Source organism: Ambystoma mexicanum, chromosome 13 (assembly GCF_040938575.1).
Source record: "Ambystoma mexicanum isolate Mex_15411 chromosome 13, UKY_AmexF1_1, whole genome shotgun sequence".
In the NCBI taxonomy this organism is placed as follows: domain Eukaryota; kingdom Metazoa; phylum Chordata; class Amphibia; order Caudata; family Ambystomatidae; genus Ambystoma; species Ambystoma mexicanum.
Window position 1 is genome coordinate 629,089,963 of NC_090938.1, and position 16,094 is coordinate 629,106,056.

The following is a 16,094-nucleotide window of genomic DNA, read 5'->3' on the forward strand; positions in this document are numbered from 1 at the left end:
TACTGCCGTATTTACTGTTTTTGGCTAAATGGGGACTGGCTCATGCCTCCATTAAGGTTCATCTGGTGGCTATCTCCCGCTACACCAGATCTCCATGACAGTCTTCTCTGTGGTTGCACCGTCTAGTTAAGGAGTTCATCAAGACTATTCTGCTCGTTCCCGCCGGTGAAGGCTCTGGCCCGGCTTAGGAACTCAATGTGGTGATGACTGGGATCATGGGGGGGGAGGGTGGGAGCACATCGAACCTATGCACTCAGCTCTGCTCAAGTTTCTGTCGTGGAAGACTGCTTTCCTCATGGCCGTCTCCTGTGCAAGACAAGTAAGTGAGATCCAGGCCCTGTCATGCAAGCGACCTTACTTGACTTTTCACCCCTCCTCCATGCCCAAGGTTCCGTCGGAATTTCACCTTAACAAACCCTTGGTGTTACCTGTGTTTTTTTCCGACGCCTTCTTTGCTGTCTGAAAGGACTTTGCACTCGCTGGATGTGGTTCGAGAGCTGAAGTTTTACATGGCCTGCACAAAGAGTTTCTGGAAAACCTCAACTTTTTGTGAACTTTGGTCCTGTGAACCATGGGAAGGCCCTGTCCAAGGCTTCCATTTCCAGGTGGCTCTCCGGCTGTATCACTCATTGTCACCAGTTGGCAAACCGACCGCTGCTTGCCCGTCCGAGCTCAGTCCACCAGAGCGATCACTGCTACAACGGCATTCCTGTCTGGTGTGCCCCTGCTGGACATGTGCAGGGCTGCTACGTGGAGGTTGACGCACACATTGATGAAATTCTACTGCATCGACAGGAATTCCAGGGAGGAGTTCCCAGTCGGCCAAGCAGTACTGCGGGACCTGTTCGCTTGAAGGTGAGCCTCGTGAGAAGATGAGAGATTGCTTCTGTTGAGCCTTGCCACCTCCCATGGTTGTGCATGTGTGTACTGCTATGTATTCTTTATTCATGAGCATGTGACTCATGCCAGACCCCATGCTGCAGAAGGAAAAAGAAATTACCTTTTACTGTTCTCCAGCATGTATTAAATGCGAACCCTCCCGCCTACTCCTCTGCGGCTCTCCTCTTGGTCCTACTGCCACTTTAGGTGCTACCATATCTGAAGATGGATGCCTGAGGAGGGGCTTAGGTGGAGGGCAGTCATTGGCTGAGGGCAGTATGACCCAGAGCTCTGTGATTGGTTGTTCGGGGAAAGACCGTTCAGAGATGAGCCTTTTCATTTTACTGAGGATTCCCAGCCTGGCGATGATGAATATTTATGAGCATGTGAATCCATGCCAGACCCATGCTGGAGAACAAGTGTTACAGGTATGTAACTTGTTCCTTCCCGGGGGTAGAAAGGATCTTTGGATCCCTTTTTACATTTCATTTGGTGAAACCAGCACACCTCGCCTTATGTGGAGTGCTGGGGACATACAATGTATCCCCTTTCACACTAATACTGTAACAATTCTGTTACAGGGACAAGCTTACCTTCAATGGCTGGTGGCAGTGATACCTTGTATTGATTTGGTGCACTTTACCGCGGGCTGTGTTCACAGCTGTAGTAACTGCACTTAAGGGTGGGCCCGTCCTTTTTTTTCACCATTTTAAAGTTTCTTGTCCTTCTTCCTTCCTCTGCCAACCAGGGTGAGGGGGGAAAAAAAAAACACAATAACTTTTTTCTTTTTTTTAAACTCTTAGGAGTGAGTCCGCCCAGGCTCCAGTCTGTGAAGTCAGAAAGCAAGGGAGGAGTCCAAAACTCTGTAGCCCTTAGTCTTTCTCCTTGCTTGAATGGGAACAAATCCCAGAGGGGTTGCGGGGAGGGGGGGTGGCCTGATTGGTCAACCAGACCGCCCCTAGTTGTAAAATGCAGGGAGAGAATGCAGAAGTTATGTTGTAATTCCTGTTAAATACTCCAAACCTGGAAGCTGAAGACACGTCGACCAGTGGAACTGAAACTGAAGAAGATGGTGGAAAAACGTCTGAAACTATTTCCAGCGATAGCCTCCTCTGTAACCTGGGCCTGCTGTAGACCTTCCTTCCAATCAACCTGCGGACTCTGAAAACGAGAACACTCAGTATAATTAAATCAAATAGCAGTAAATAAGAGGTCAAAATGCACAAACATGTGGTCTAACCCAGAGCCTGGTGAGCTCTACTAGACTCCAGAAGACCTGTATTTTGAGCCATCCCACATCGTGCTGAGACTTTGCGGGGCTGCAATACCCCTATACCCTGGGACCTCAAGCAATTGTGCGGTGCACAGTCTACCGAATTCCGAATCTTGTTGAAACTTCATGGGCATCCTGGTGTATCTCCAGAGACACAAATCTGGTCCAAAGAGTGCTGGACCTTGTTACGAGAATCTGACCGCGATATTCTGTCTTCTCCTGCCACAGGGAAAACCTTGCCTAGAGCCTCTGCAGTCCCTTCCAAGGTTCTGTTTTCAGTCACTACGACAAGGAATCCACTGACTGGGTCATTGGCTGCAATTCATCCTCGTCCTGCTGCAAAATCTTCTTCAATGCTGAGGTACTGTTGGCTTGGGTATGTACTTACCGTAAGTCTCTTGTGATTCCTGCGAAGTATGGGTTGTTTTGTGATTGGGAGGATTCCGTCCAGTTCACCCAGTTCCACTGCTAGAATACACCTAGGGTGTCTTGTGAAGCCCTTGGACCCTCCACTAACTCTTAAAGTAAAATACTCACCTGTTTGACCTGTCTTCCTGAGGAACTTTTGCTACTTAAGAACCTATCTTAACAATGTCTGTTGGACACTATACCCTAGTGACCCCCCCCCCCCCCAAACCCGCTCTCTGCCACTTAGCACACTCCTGCTCTAAGAATAAGGGAAAGACTTTTAAGGGATTGGGCCTTTTGCCTAGAAAAGAGAATGTGTTTCATAGTGACGTACTTGTAAAAGAGTTGGTTGGTAACTGTAACTCTGAGAGTGAACAGTTACAAACGTTCTTGCTTACCGTGCGTGTGTGATGCACTATTCTCAAAAGTATGTTTGACATCTTTCTTTCCTTAGACACCGTTTTGCCATTCTAACAGAAAGTAGATGTAAGTGTATATTACTCACCTGTGATTTGGTTGTGCCTCTTCCTAAAAGAATGTTGGTTTCACCAGATTATTCCTGTTAGGATAATTGTATGAGTGTTCCCCAACTGGGTCTTGCTTCCCTTACTTGCTGTTAGCCTGTTCAGAATAAGTCTGCTTTCGCTTTTACCTACCTAGAATAACCTTGAGTCATTCACTAAAGTGTAACGCTGGGCTTTGCTTTTGCTGTGCTGTTTTAGACGACGCAAGAGTCTTCGGTTTATACCTGCCCCAAGTTGCCGATGGCTCCTTGAAAAAGTATATGGGTTTAACTTACCTTGGGTTAGCTGTGTGCCATCCAAAAATAAGTTGGAGTTACTGCTTCTCTCAATCTGTGTTTCACTGATCTCAAAAGCACCTGTAATTGAATATTACATCCTTGGGCTTTACTCGCCTAGTATAACTGTGTTCTCACAAAAGTAGTTATAGGTTTTTAATGTGCCTAGAATAAGTGTTCCACTATGCACAAAACGTCTATTTTACAGTTGACTAATTGTGATTTGCTACTGAGCGTCACTCTGCAACTGGTAGGGTCTACTACCCTTGAATTACTCCCTTGTAATCTGAAAGTAACCATTGGTTTTTACTCCCCAAGAATCAGTGTGGCCTATACTGAATGTGTAAGGTTTGACTTCTCCAGAACGACTGTTGTTCCAAATAAGGTTTATGCTTTTGTCTGGGTACCTTCAAGCATAGTGTGTTTTGATGATTGTGATTTCATATAATATGTGATAGTACTTATTTACCCCTAGATGTATCTGGGCCTTATTTACCCCTAGATGTATCTGGGCCTACATGTATTTAAATAAATCCTTTATTTTTACAGTACATAGGTGCCTCATCACGAGTTGGGTGGTATTGCTGCCAAGAATACCATCTGTGCTAATGGAGTTGCTGCCACCCGGCGTTGGATCAAGGGTTGGGCTGTAGTGAGTATACCCCATTCACCGCACTAATTGCGTCAGAAAATTGGCGTTTTTCTGGCACATGGAGCATGGGGGTAAATGCTGCCAGACTCATGATTGGGTGGACCCTTAAATGCAGCAATAATAGTGTTACTGCTGCATTTAAGGGCTACCGCCCAACTTGTAATGACCTCGATAGTGTTTCAGTGTTTCTTTGGACCAGTTGTGTACTGATTCTACAGCCCTCTCTCCCTCATAAGATTAGCCTGACTACTCTGTCAACGCTACCATGAATTCAGGTGGTACAGACTTATACTAAGAGTGGAGTCCTGTACTGCCTCGGTTGAATGGTTTTGCTAAACCCTTAGTTGGACTTCAGAAAATGTCCTAACACTCCATGGGTCCTCCACTCCTGCTCCCTCCTGGGAAGCCAGGAATCTGAGTCCTCTTCGACTCCTATCTCCTTCTTCCCTCATACTCAGGACCTTGTCAAGAAGTCTCACTTTCAGCTCTTCCTTCTGAAAGGAATTCTACCTTTCCTCAACTTCCCCCAGAGACTCAATGTTACCCCGGCTCTGGTTCTCTCCATGCTTGACTATTGCAACAGCCTTCTCCTTAATCTACCTTTTGTCCACCCTTCAGCTAATCCAGAATGGAGCAGTGAGATTTATCCTTGGCCTCAAGCCCAGGGATGTGTCCACTGGCTCCCAATCGCAGCACGGATTAAATTCAAATCCCTCTGCATCATCCAAAAGGCTGCCCCCAGTCTGCAACTCTTTCTGACCAAATGCTCCACCCCTCCCACCCCCCCTCTAGAGACCTGCGTTCCTCTGGCACCAACTCCTTGCGTGTGAAGCGATTTGCTAAACAGAGACCAGGTGGACGTTTGCTTTCTCAGCTGGCTCCCTTCTTTGGAATAGCCTCCCTCTTTGTCTTGAGCAGGACCTCCCTTAAGTTTCGGAAAAGTCTGAAGACCTTCCTCTTCTCCTCTTGCTTCACTCCCTCTCCCCTGCTAATCGCACAGTAGCTTGACTGAAGTGCAGGGCCCTTATGCATCCTCAGGGCCCTGACCTCCCACTTCTTATCTCAGCTGCTGTCCATCCTCTGCAATTTCTTCGGCTCACCCTCCACCTGGAGGGTGCATTTACCTTTTCTTCATAGCACTTCACCTGCTGCTCACCATGAGCACCACAGCACCTATACCATACCACTCTCCCCTCTGCAATTGCACGTTCTGAACACTCACAAGGCATAGGTTTGTCTTCCCCTCCCTACTATCTTCTTTATTTAACTAATTAACTATTTATTGATGTAATTTGTCACCTCCCTGTTGCCCTATGGGTGCTTTGAAACAGTGTTTGCTCCCTGTATAAGTGCCTAACAAGTGAACAATAAATAAACAAGCACTCTGCCTCTCTAACCATTTCCACAGCATAGCCCTGGAAAGAAAACTTGATATCCGCACCAAAATAGCGTTTCTCGCACCTCGCCTCTTAGCATCCACGTCTGGGCCCTTGGACCTGTCGTAAACTTGTGTGCTCTTCTATTCCTTCTCTCTTCTATTCCTTCTCCACAATCTCCCACCCTGAATTTCTAAAGATACTAGCCAACAACCAGCTTGTAGGATCCCCTGGGCAGCCCCACCCTCCTATAATTTCATAAAAGAAATCCTATCCGCAACCTGTGCCGGCAACATCGCTAGATCGATTATTAACTAATCTCTCACTTCAGGCACTTTCCCAACAGTCTTCAAGACCTTGTAGTTTCATAGCTAAACTAATCGACGGAACAGCCTGCACCCAGCTGTGCCTTTTCACGGAAACCAGCCTCCACCTTGACCCTGCCCAATCAGACTTCAGACCACCACGAGGAACTGAATTGTGCCTAGTCTCTATCTGGGATGATCTCAAAAGGGTATGCAGTAATAAAATTGCAGCAAAAATGTTGCCTTTACAAAAAATTGTGGCAGAAATGCTGTGGTTTGACCTGGTAAAGGTGTACCCCATTATACCATTTAATGGTAGATGGGGTGTCCCCCACTTCCCTTAAATGGTATAATGGATCTGGGGGTTGCAGTGGTGCCCCCCCACATCCTTTACATGGTTTGTGGCGGCAAAACCACTGCCTTTTTGCCGCGATTGTAACACATGGAACCCTCAAAAGAACCTCAGACTCAGATGGTTGTGCTGCGCTAATCCTTCTCGACATCTCCGCAGCATTGACCACCTCACCCTAAACGATCTCTTGACGTGGGGGATGCAGTTTTGAAGTGGATCTCCTTCCACTCAAACTGATCCCAAATAACACACATGCTTCTCCTCTCACCGCCCTGAGTGCCACAGGGCACCTCTCTTTAACTCTCTGCTCTTTAACATCTACCTGAGCTGCCCTCCCTGCTCTCAATCGCTCACTGCCTGTATTGCTACAACTATACAGATGAAACCCAAATAGTCTTCAAGATATTAAAGGACCCTTTGAGCCCGACCTCGCATCATGCTTCACAGAAATCGACCACAGGATGACTGCTGACCACCACCTTCTCAAACCCGGAAAATCTGAAATCATGATCTACGGGAAGACTGCCGTCTTCCCCAACGCCCCCCTTGGGTGCTCACTCTAGGCCCATTCCCCTCTACATCCAACAGATTAAAAAACCTTTGATGCACTATGGACTCCTGTCACTATTACATCAACTCAGTGTCAAAATCTTGTTAATAAGTTCTGATGCATTGTCCCCTACCTGACCTCCCACCCCCCCTCGCCCACAATCTCAGCCTTTTGGCTTTCGTCCTTGCGCCTAGACAATGCAAATATCCTATATCTGGGCACCCCTGCATCACAACTTCAACTCCAATGGGTTCAAGATTCTGCAGCAATGTGGCTGCCAATCTGTCGATGATCCACCTTCAGGGCAATATATCACCCACCAAGCACTGCACAACACAGGACCAGAACATCTACAACACAAGCTCATGCCCTACAGACCCACCACAAACCTGAGATCAGGCACAGCTCTCCTCCTTGTCATGATAGTTGCAAAATCGACCACGACTGGGGATCTTCCACCATCTGGAACTTAATTCCATTTATTATCTGCCGCATAGAGGATCACCTCGCTGTTCGGAAGGCACTCAAGACCTGGCACTTCCTTCTGCTTCTTGACTGACCCAGTCGAAATCCTGCGTGAACTATCACCCCTAATGCAGGTAGCTGCGGGCACTGATGAGTCACTTGAGGAGACAGACAGTACTTAGCCCACATAAAAGTGACTACTGTCACTGAGTACGATACGATTTGCTTAACCTCATGGCAAATAGATAGCAGCGTTGATTCACTGGTACCTATCACACTCCATAATGAAACGTAGCCTCATCCCTGCCAGTGCACAGCCACCCACCCGCATAGATCTGCGTTATAAAGGCAAATTATTGCAGATCACCATTGCCATTAGAATGCAGCTGAGTCCCATAACATCTAGTCCAGCTGGGCACATGATCGGTCTCCTTGAGTAATGTACTCTCCTGAACGTCTTACCACTGCACCCATCCACGATCCAGATATCCATGGGTCGCTAGCAGGGATATCCATGGGTCGCTAGCAGGGACTTATCCGCCCCACCTACCTTCGTGCTGGCTAAAAGGCTTGCATGCATTCAAAAATCCTCCTTTCAATTCTCCTATCTCGGGCTTCCGTCCTCCAAGATCGTTCTCCCTACAGTGCTTTGAACCCATACAAAGGCAGTAGCTGCTATACAAATGCCATAAAACATAACCAAGCTGCCAAGCATGGCTTAGTCAATAATACACTATGTGAATGTTGATATGGGGTAGGTACCATAATGGATTTACATTTTTTTTTTTTATTTTTTATCTGTGAACATGTTTAAAATGGACCATGGAAAAAAGTACTTTTTATGAACATTGGTAGTAGACTTATTTGCATAATTCTTTTATTTTATTGGCCTGCATTTTGATGTTTTTTCTTATATTTCAGGCATATTGTAGAAGAACATATCTGCCAACATGTCGAGTGAGTATATAAAGAATGTAATGTGCAACTTCTGTAAATTAAGTGGAATTTGTACCGCACGTTTGTTTGCCTGCCTTTTAAGGGTAGGGTGTATAGGTTAGGTTTTTTTTCCCCACCATGTTTTAGCCCAAGTGAGGTGGCGGAATGTTTGTTTTTGTAACTTTTGCAAATATAGACCTGTTTTAACTGCTGCTTTTATTTATTTGGTTTTGAGTTTTCAAAAGACATTGTGTACAACAAAAGAGGCAATATCTAGGGTGTGTGCTTAATAACATTCCTCCCGGGAATGACTTCTCCTCCAGCAATTGATGGAACATGTTGTCCTCTACTTCTTGGCATGTGAGCAACTTTCTTTTCCCTGAATGATTGTCATCCGATGGATCTCCTCGGGTGGGTGTCAGTCTAACATTGAGTGGTTTATCTGAATGTCATCAGTATGTACCCCAGGCCTCTTTATCCATTCCCCATGCAATACAAACTCTCAAATGGTAGATACATTTTTACTAACAATCTCCCCATAGTTGCCCATATTTGGCATTTTTCCCCCCATATAGGGCTGCAGCCATTTTCTCCATTGTACAGAAGTTCGTCCCACACATCTTATTCTTTCTTCGTGGGCATGCTAGGTGCTTTCCATCCCATAGCTAGGCAAGCTCAGGCAGCCAGTATGAGTGGGGCTGCCAGCCCTGTCGATCTCCTGAAGTCTCCTTCATGTTACTCCATCCCAAAGAGTATAAGGAGGGGTCCAGCCGCCTGCTGGTTCCCTTCCAATTCTCTGGAACATTTTGGATTATCTATGTGGGTCATATTGCCACCTGTGGAGCAACTTGATGACGTGGAGTTTGTACTGGCTCGTTATTGCGCGACCCCTTTACATATTTTCCCCCATAGCTCTGGTTCTATTCCCATCTCAAGGTCCCTTTCCCACTTAAGCTTTAGAAGCGGGTAATGGGTCAACCCTTAACCTATTAGCACGACTGAGATGAGCCCCCTTGTTTCCGTTCTTGTGTTGAGGATCTGTTCAAAGGGGGTCCGCTCCCTTTTGGACTTTTCCCTTTCCATTTGCGCCTCTTAAGGGCACCTTTGAGTTGGAGGAAGTGGAAGACCGGCAGGAGGCCTATTCTCCGAGCCTCCTCCAATCCTGATATTGTAAGAAAGTTACCCCATCTCCATAGTTCCCATTCTCATGTGACCTGCCTCGAACCAAGGCTGGAACCTCCCATGGTCTGGTATATCCTCTCTAATCCTTGGGGACCAAATGTGACTCAATGGAGAGAGCCAAGATGTGATTTCCCCTTGTGTTCCTCCCCTCCCTCCATATCTCTCATATAGTGCCAAGAATTGGGTGGTTTCATAGTCTTCGTGCAAGTTTGTTCCTCGGGTCCCATAGCCATTCTGCAACCGTGGCAGGGCCAGATTGAAGTCATCAAGATCCAGCCATTGGAGTCCCTTCTGTCCGCGCACGTGGTGGACCAGACTCCTTAGTTGGACTGCTTCATAATGTCTTTAGGTCTGGTAGGCCCACCCCTCCCTTATCTCTGGGCAATGTTCAGACCTAATATGCCACTTTCACCTTCTTTCCTTGCCACAAGAATTTCAATATCGCTCTTTTTGTCTCGGCAAAGAAGGCTGGGAGTCGGATAGGGACCACCCACCCCAGGGTCAGTCGCTTCTCAAAGCAACAAGTTGGTGGTAGATCTCTCTTCGGATGGGGCCTCCCTCTGGAACAGCCTCCCTGAAACTTGAGGCGAACCATCTCCGGTTCCCGAAGCACCTTTTTTTTTTTTTTTTTTTTTTTTTTAAAAACCTTCCTTTTTGCGCCTGCTTTCTCTCCCCCTCTCCCCTGCTGAATTCCTGGCTGAAACTGCACTGGTTACCAGGCCACCCTTCTGATCTCGGGCCCAGGCCCCGCTAGTTGCACACCTGCACTGCCTCCATGGCAACCCCTGCACCTGGGGACTGTTTTCTGTATCCCTACAGTCCCCCTACCAGCACTTATGGCTGCACTTGACACCAGCTGGCCGTTTGTTTTATTTCTTATTTGTTCTATTATCCCATGTAAAGTACTTTTCCCCTGCCCCTTACCCCTGCACTTTTCCATTTCCCCTTCCCATGCACGTGCGCGATCTGAATGACACCTGGCCTAGTAGGATCGTTGTCTGGCTTCCCTCTGTTCCACCCCTCGCCCCCCTTGCCTCGTTGCGCCTTGAAACACTTGTTAACTTCCTGGAGTTGAAGTGCAGACTCAAAGGACTTGCCTTGCCCTAGAGACCCTGTATTGGGCCTCCCAACAACCCAAAGTAGGTTAGACACTGTTTCATTGCCTCTAAATGTACTGTGCGCTGTTACAAACCATTCAGTGGTATTTTTGCCACTCTAATCTTTGAATATTTGTCTGCACATCCAGATGCCATCTCAAACCATTCCTGTGGACTGAATCGATCAAACCAATTGCCCGTTTGACTCCATGGAATTAACTGATTGACACAGCCACTCAACTTGTCTAATTTAACACTGACTCGATTTGGCAGAAGCATAGTCTCTTGGTTGCTACTGTTCTCAGCTCACATGCATCTCAAAGATTACAGCCTTTGCTCTGCCCACATTACCAAAGGAGGTATACCAGTCAGCATGTGCCTGTTTCACCTTTTATAATCTGGATCACTAATGGCTTAGTAGTTGTGTGGTGCTGCATAGGTGGTTTAGCCACTACTCGTCCCTATATTTCAGTTGATGAGTAAGGCAAGCTGCATCATGGAAGTTCAGTTGCTTGGGTGAAGAAAAGTCCCAAGTAGCCTTAGTTGTTTGGCCAGCTCCCGCCTCCCGGTTGCGCTGATTGGCCTTTCAGGACCAATAGCAACCAATGGGAGAAGGGAGTGAGGCAGTACAAGGCAGGCTAGTTGGCGTAAACAAATGTGACCAACAGTGAGGCTTTTCAGTGAAAAAATGCACAAAAAGAAAAACCCAGGTAATGGGTGTTGCACACAAGGTGAAATGGTTGCGTTTTACCCCTCCAGGTTGCAGCAGCAGAAAAAGCACATTTTAGCAAATAGCGAGCATAGTCAGTGTAACGTTCATCAAGATGCCTCTGGCGTCCTAGTGCATGTATACCTGGCCAAAGTGCATCCAGGTCGTAAGCTGGAGCGTGGCTGGGTCGTGAAGGCGGACCGCTCCACCTGGAAAGGAGGTTGAAAGCTTGCGGCAGCTGGACTGGTGGTGCTGAAAGAGCCAGGAGCAACGAAATTTGAAACTGACTTGGCCACGCAGGGGCCACCAGAGTCAGTCTGCACCGCCATTGCATGAATGCAAACAAGACTAGAGGTATGAGAGGAAATAGTTTGTCCATGTAATTATGCTGGTTGTCACCCAGACTACTTGGTTGCGGGAATGCACTTTCAAAATCAAGACAATTTTAATGTGCCCAGGTGGCAAGCAGGTCTGTCTACCATGTTCGTAATATGCCAGAAACGATAGTGGAGGAGGGCCCACTTGCGGCAGCAGCAGAGTTCCCACAGAGGGAATTTGCTCCGGAGTTGTGGGTGCTTGGGAGGTGGAAAGAGACCGGAGCATCCCCTGAGAACGATGCCATTTCCAGAGTGGTTGAGCTTTGGCTGACAGGATCGCTGATCTGATGCCGCTCTTTTTCCGGATGTAGATCATAATAGTTGCGTCGTCTGTAATCACATTTTCTGAGGTGAATGGCTTCTGTGGCCAGAACACCTCCCTCAACTCCAGGACGTCGATGTGCAAGGATTTTTGTTCTTCTGACCAAAGACCCATGGTGTGAAGTTCGCTGGTGTGGGCGCCCTGGACGTATCATAACTGTGACCTGGGGGTTTGCTTGCGACGAAAGGAGCACCCTGCGTGAGGCTGGATTTTCCTGAAGAGCAATGTAAAATGGACTTGTGAGGAACAACTTGTCATCTCAATGGACGGTATCCGCGTTTGGGAACTCCTAGACAGGTCGCATGTGAAGCTGACATCATCCCTGATGGGATTTCTTTTTTTTTTCTGGATTTAATCTTGTTGCTGACATACTGTTTTGGCGATGATGTTTAGCCTGTCGGAACAAGTTATCGGTATATGAGACTTTGTCCAATTGCATTTCCAGGAAGAAAGCGTTTGCTGGGACGTAACCAAGGACCTGCAATAGGGACTTTGAATTCAAAGTGGCAGCCTTTCACCACCATTACAGGAACTTGCAACAGGGATGACCAGGACCCTGGATTAAGTGTCCTACTTGTCCAAGAATGATGGAATAACATGTTTGGCAAGGTGGGCAAAAACCTCCTTTTTAATTTTACAAAATACTTTGGAAGGATAGTGAGTGGAGGAATATGTTGAGGTTGCGTAGGTATGTCGATGTGTATCCACCCACCCAACTTTATTTGGACGAGGAAATGGCGTACATCCACAGCTCCTTTGAGCAGTAAGACTTGCACTACTAGTTGTGCCTGAAGAAGACATGGTTGCTGGCTTGTTGGCAAGGAGAATTGTTGGTGACTGTAGTACTAATTGGGAGGTGCGGCCGTGGGCTAATATTAAAAGTGCCTAGTTGACTGATGGTAATAGTCTATATTGGATGTCGGAATGAGGAGGAGGACCCGCTCACTGTGGTGCCAAAAAGGAAGGGTGGCAATGGCCAACAGTGAAGCTTGTTGGATTTTCCTGTAGATTGAGAAGAGCAGCGATATATATGAAAACATTCTTAGGGCTGAAATCCCATTTATACTTCGCACCGAAGACCTACAACACACCCTGTATGACCCGAAGTGGTGTTTTGAGCGGTAACCACTGCTTTTATCAGAGTTGGTACATCCAGGGTGAAGGAAATTAAAAGGCTGCATCATTGCCGAGTGCCAATGGAGATGCATGGGCATTCAACATGTGAATTTGTCATGGACAATGCCCTGGTAATGAATTTCTTCTATACATGAAGCTGCTGGTAACCAGGTTTCCCGTAGAAAAGGATTTTGATGAGTTTTTCGTAGATGAGGGCTGTCTTCCCCCCCCCCCCCCCCCCCCCCCCCCCGAATCTATTTTTTTTTTTTTTTTTTTTTTTTTTTTTTTATATATATAGACTCTTCAACTAGAAAAATAAAAATGGGTATCTCGTGCAATAAGCAGCCATGGGAAAACCCTTCACCAACAAGGTTTTTAAAGACCGGTTTCTGTAATAGAACAGGCCTGATCTATGCTCTGGCTTTTAAGGGATGGATATTGTATTGTACTTGTACCAATTTTACCATTTATTATAGTCGAAATGCGCTGTTAGTGGGAATGCCCGTGGAGGAACAAGTCCAGATTGTTGGAGGTCCTGGGGCACGATCATGATGCATGTGTGCATTTTGGCTCAAAAGGCTTAGCAGGGCTGTTCAGCGTGCCTATTTATTCGTAGGCTGAACCACATTCTGCTGTCTGAGTTGTTGAGGAGTAGTCTGGTGTAAGTAGGCAGAGGATTTATGTGAACAGCAAAACTGCATTTTTTTGTATACTGATTTGTAGTTTGTATTTATTTATATTATATAGCGATATAGAATTAAGGAGCGATTTCAAGGAGGAACGGAATGAAGAATAGGTAGGGATGGAGCAGATAGAAAGAGGCAGGGAGTTCCAGTGTAAAGGGGCAAGAAGCTGAAGGGAGCGGAAACGAGAAGAGGCACCAGGGGGTGGGGGAACAGAAAGTTGAGAGGGAGTGTGGAATGAGAGAAGGAGGAGATATGGAGGGGCAAGGTCATGGAGAGATTTAAAGACAAGACAAAGGAAGTGAAATTTAAGTTGGGAGTGGAAAGGAAGCCAGCCTAGATTAGATAGTAAGTTAGAGATGGAGTCAAAGAGAGCGAGAAGGCAGAGGGAGCGATAAGGCAGAGGGTACAGGTGGCAGAGTGGCAGAGGGATTTGAGGGGGTCAAGGAGGGAGACAGGGAGACCAAGGAAGAGGGAAGACCAATAGAAGAGGCAAGATTGTGATGTGTGAGATTAGCCATTCCTGTGGCCAGTGCAGTGGTGTATTATACGTAATTTGCCACCATTGCCCCAACATCAAAAGCGCCTCCAATGTAAGGACTGGAGGGTGGTTATCTGTACTCCTGCCCTCTATATGGCAGAGTAGAAGCACAGATCACCCCAGACAAGATTCTCTGTATGGTAGTATGGACGAGCAACCAAGGCTTAGTCTCTCGGGAGGTGATGCAGGTTGGTTCTTAAGTAGTAGTAATAATAATAATAATGAATAATAATTTAGCATTTATATAGCGCTACGAACCCTCGGGCATCTGAGCGCTGCTTATGGTTACCCACGGTGTGTGGTGCTCATTTATCGACCTCGGGAGGATGAAAGGCTGAGTTTGGCCCTGCCGGGGTTCGAACCTGCTTCAGCAGACTCTGCACAGATGTCAAAGCGAGCGCTCTACTCGCTGTGCTATTGGACTGGCTGTGTGGAAGTACAGTGTAGTCCCCAAGCGCCCCCCCCCACACAAAGGAATGCCCACACACTTATGTGATAACACAAATAAAATATATATTTCTGAGGCTTGTGCAATCTGCTTAGATCATATGCTGTGAATAGGCCAATATCTAGTGGAAGCTGCAGAGTATTACAGTGTTGTTGTTTTTGTAACTCGAAAAGGGACGTCGACAGGGCATGCCAGTAATACTATTCCTAATGTGACGTCCACTGTACCCATGATCCCTCACGCGTCGAGGTCCCTCAGATTGCTATACTCATCTGTCTAGAATTTACTCTTTCCGTGTAAAGCCATTGACTGATTTCAATTGTCGATAGTACATTCTTCCTATCCTTTACTCTACCGACATTCGAAACATCATGCCGGTGAAGACCAAGAATGTGCCCGTCGAAGGACTACCACGACGGACTGTTCGGCCTAGGAATGCCGCCCCGTGCCTCAGCCCAGACAGTAGGGAGAGAGTGGGGAGGTCATTCTAGGATGTATATACCCCTTTCCTACACTATTTTCGCCCAGCTGCCATAGTTTGTGATTCTGGACAAGACCCTGTTTTAAATTCTGCCCCATGTGCAATCGTAAATTCCTGTGCGTCGACAAGCATTTAGTCTGTAACTTGTGTCTACCAAGAGACCACGTCGCAACATCTTGTCGAGCGTGTAGGCTCTTCAAGCCCAAGACTTTAAAGGACCACTCCACAAAATGCTGGGCCCACTACGCCAGGCGGCTTGAGGCCATGGAGGTAGAAGGCGCTTTCAGTGATGGCAGCAACGCTGCCGTTTTGGACGGCGAGGGCGATGGGTAGCCGGAGCTACCCCAAGCGCTGGCCCCCGACCGCAGAGGACAGACCGGCGGCCATGTTGTGGGGACTACGCTCGGCAGCAAAAGCGCTTAAAAAAATCACACACCCCAAGTCAGGACCCGACACATGGGTTGAGTGTTCGACAACGCCCGGCACCCATGGAAAGGTCAGATGAGTCCCTGTCCTCTGGACGTTCCCGTTTGAGATCGCCGCACGACAGGACCCAACCGTCGAAGGACGACAAACGTGTTGCACGCAAAACTCTCCGAAGGCCGGTCGTCCGCAGACGAGGCTTCGGCCCTTCCCACTCCCGAAAGTTGACGCTTGGCGTCAAATCAGGTAGTAGGCCCCAAACAGTCGGTTACATACGGCTCTGGGTGCCAGGGTTGGGGGGTGGGGGAGAATCTACATAACAAGTCCTCAAAGACCCCTTCTAGGGATAGAAGCCGTCATAGGTAAACAACTTCTCAGAAGGAGAAGCCTAAGGAAACTAGGCCCATCCCTAATGAGGACAAACCAAACTAGGCCTAAAATATTTGGGGTTATTCCTCCCACAGACAAAGATTTAGGGCTTCCTTCCCAACCCTTGATAATCCCAAATTCAGCAGAATGGTCTTCACAAGACCTAGATAGGGTCATGAGGAGAATGTCCTTTATGGCCAATTTCTATGAAAAAGACCTTACATACTTCAGAGTTTTCAATCCAGCCCCCTCCCCCACACACACAGCTCCCTATGGGTCTCAAGTCTCTACTCGACCTTCTCAACCCCCCTTCTAAAAGGTCTTGTACAGAAGCTCCAGCGCGTAGCACAG

General features: G+C 47.3%; 1 protein-coding gene across 8 annotated transcripts in view; it reads left to right on the forward strand.

Annotated features, from left to right (window-relative positions):
* Positions 1 to 16,094, forward strand: part of SMARCE1 (SWI/SNF related BAF chromatin remodeling complex subunit E1) — a 120,040-nt gene that overhangs the window by 28,629 nt on the left and 75,317 nt on the right. For 5 of the 8 annotated variants that reach the window (XM_069634552.1, XM_069634554.1, XM_069634559.1 and 2 more), the window contains exons 2-3: positions 3,909 to 4,011; positions 7,981 to 8,016. In XM_069634552.1, coding sequence (XP_069490653.1) covers positions 8,010 to 8,016 — 7 coding nt within the window. In that variant the 5' untranslated portion in view covers positions 3,909 to 4,011; positions 7,981 to 8,009. The remainder of the gene's footprint in view (positions 1 to 3,908; positions 4,012 to 7,980; positions 8,017 to 16,094) is intronic. The other 3 variants (XM_069634553.1, XM_069634555.1, XM_069634557.1) reach the window with 1 other exon arrangement.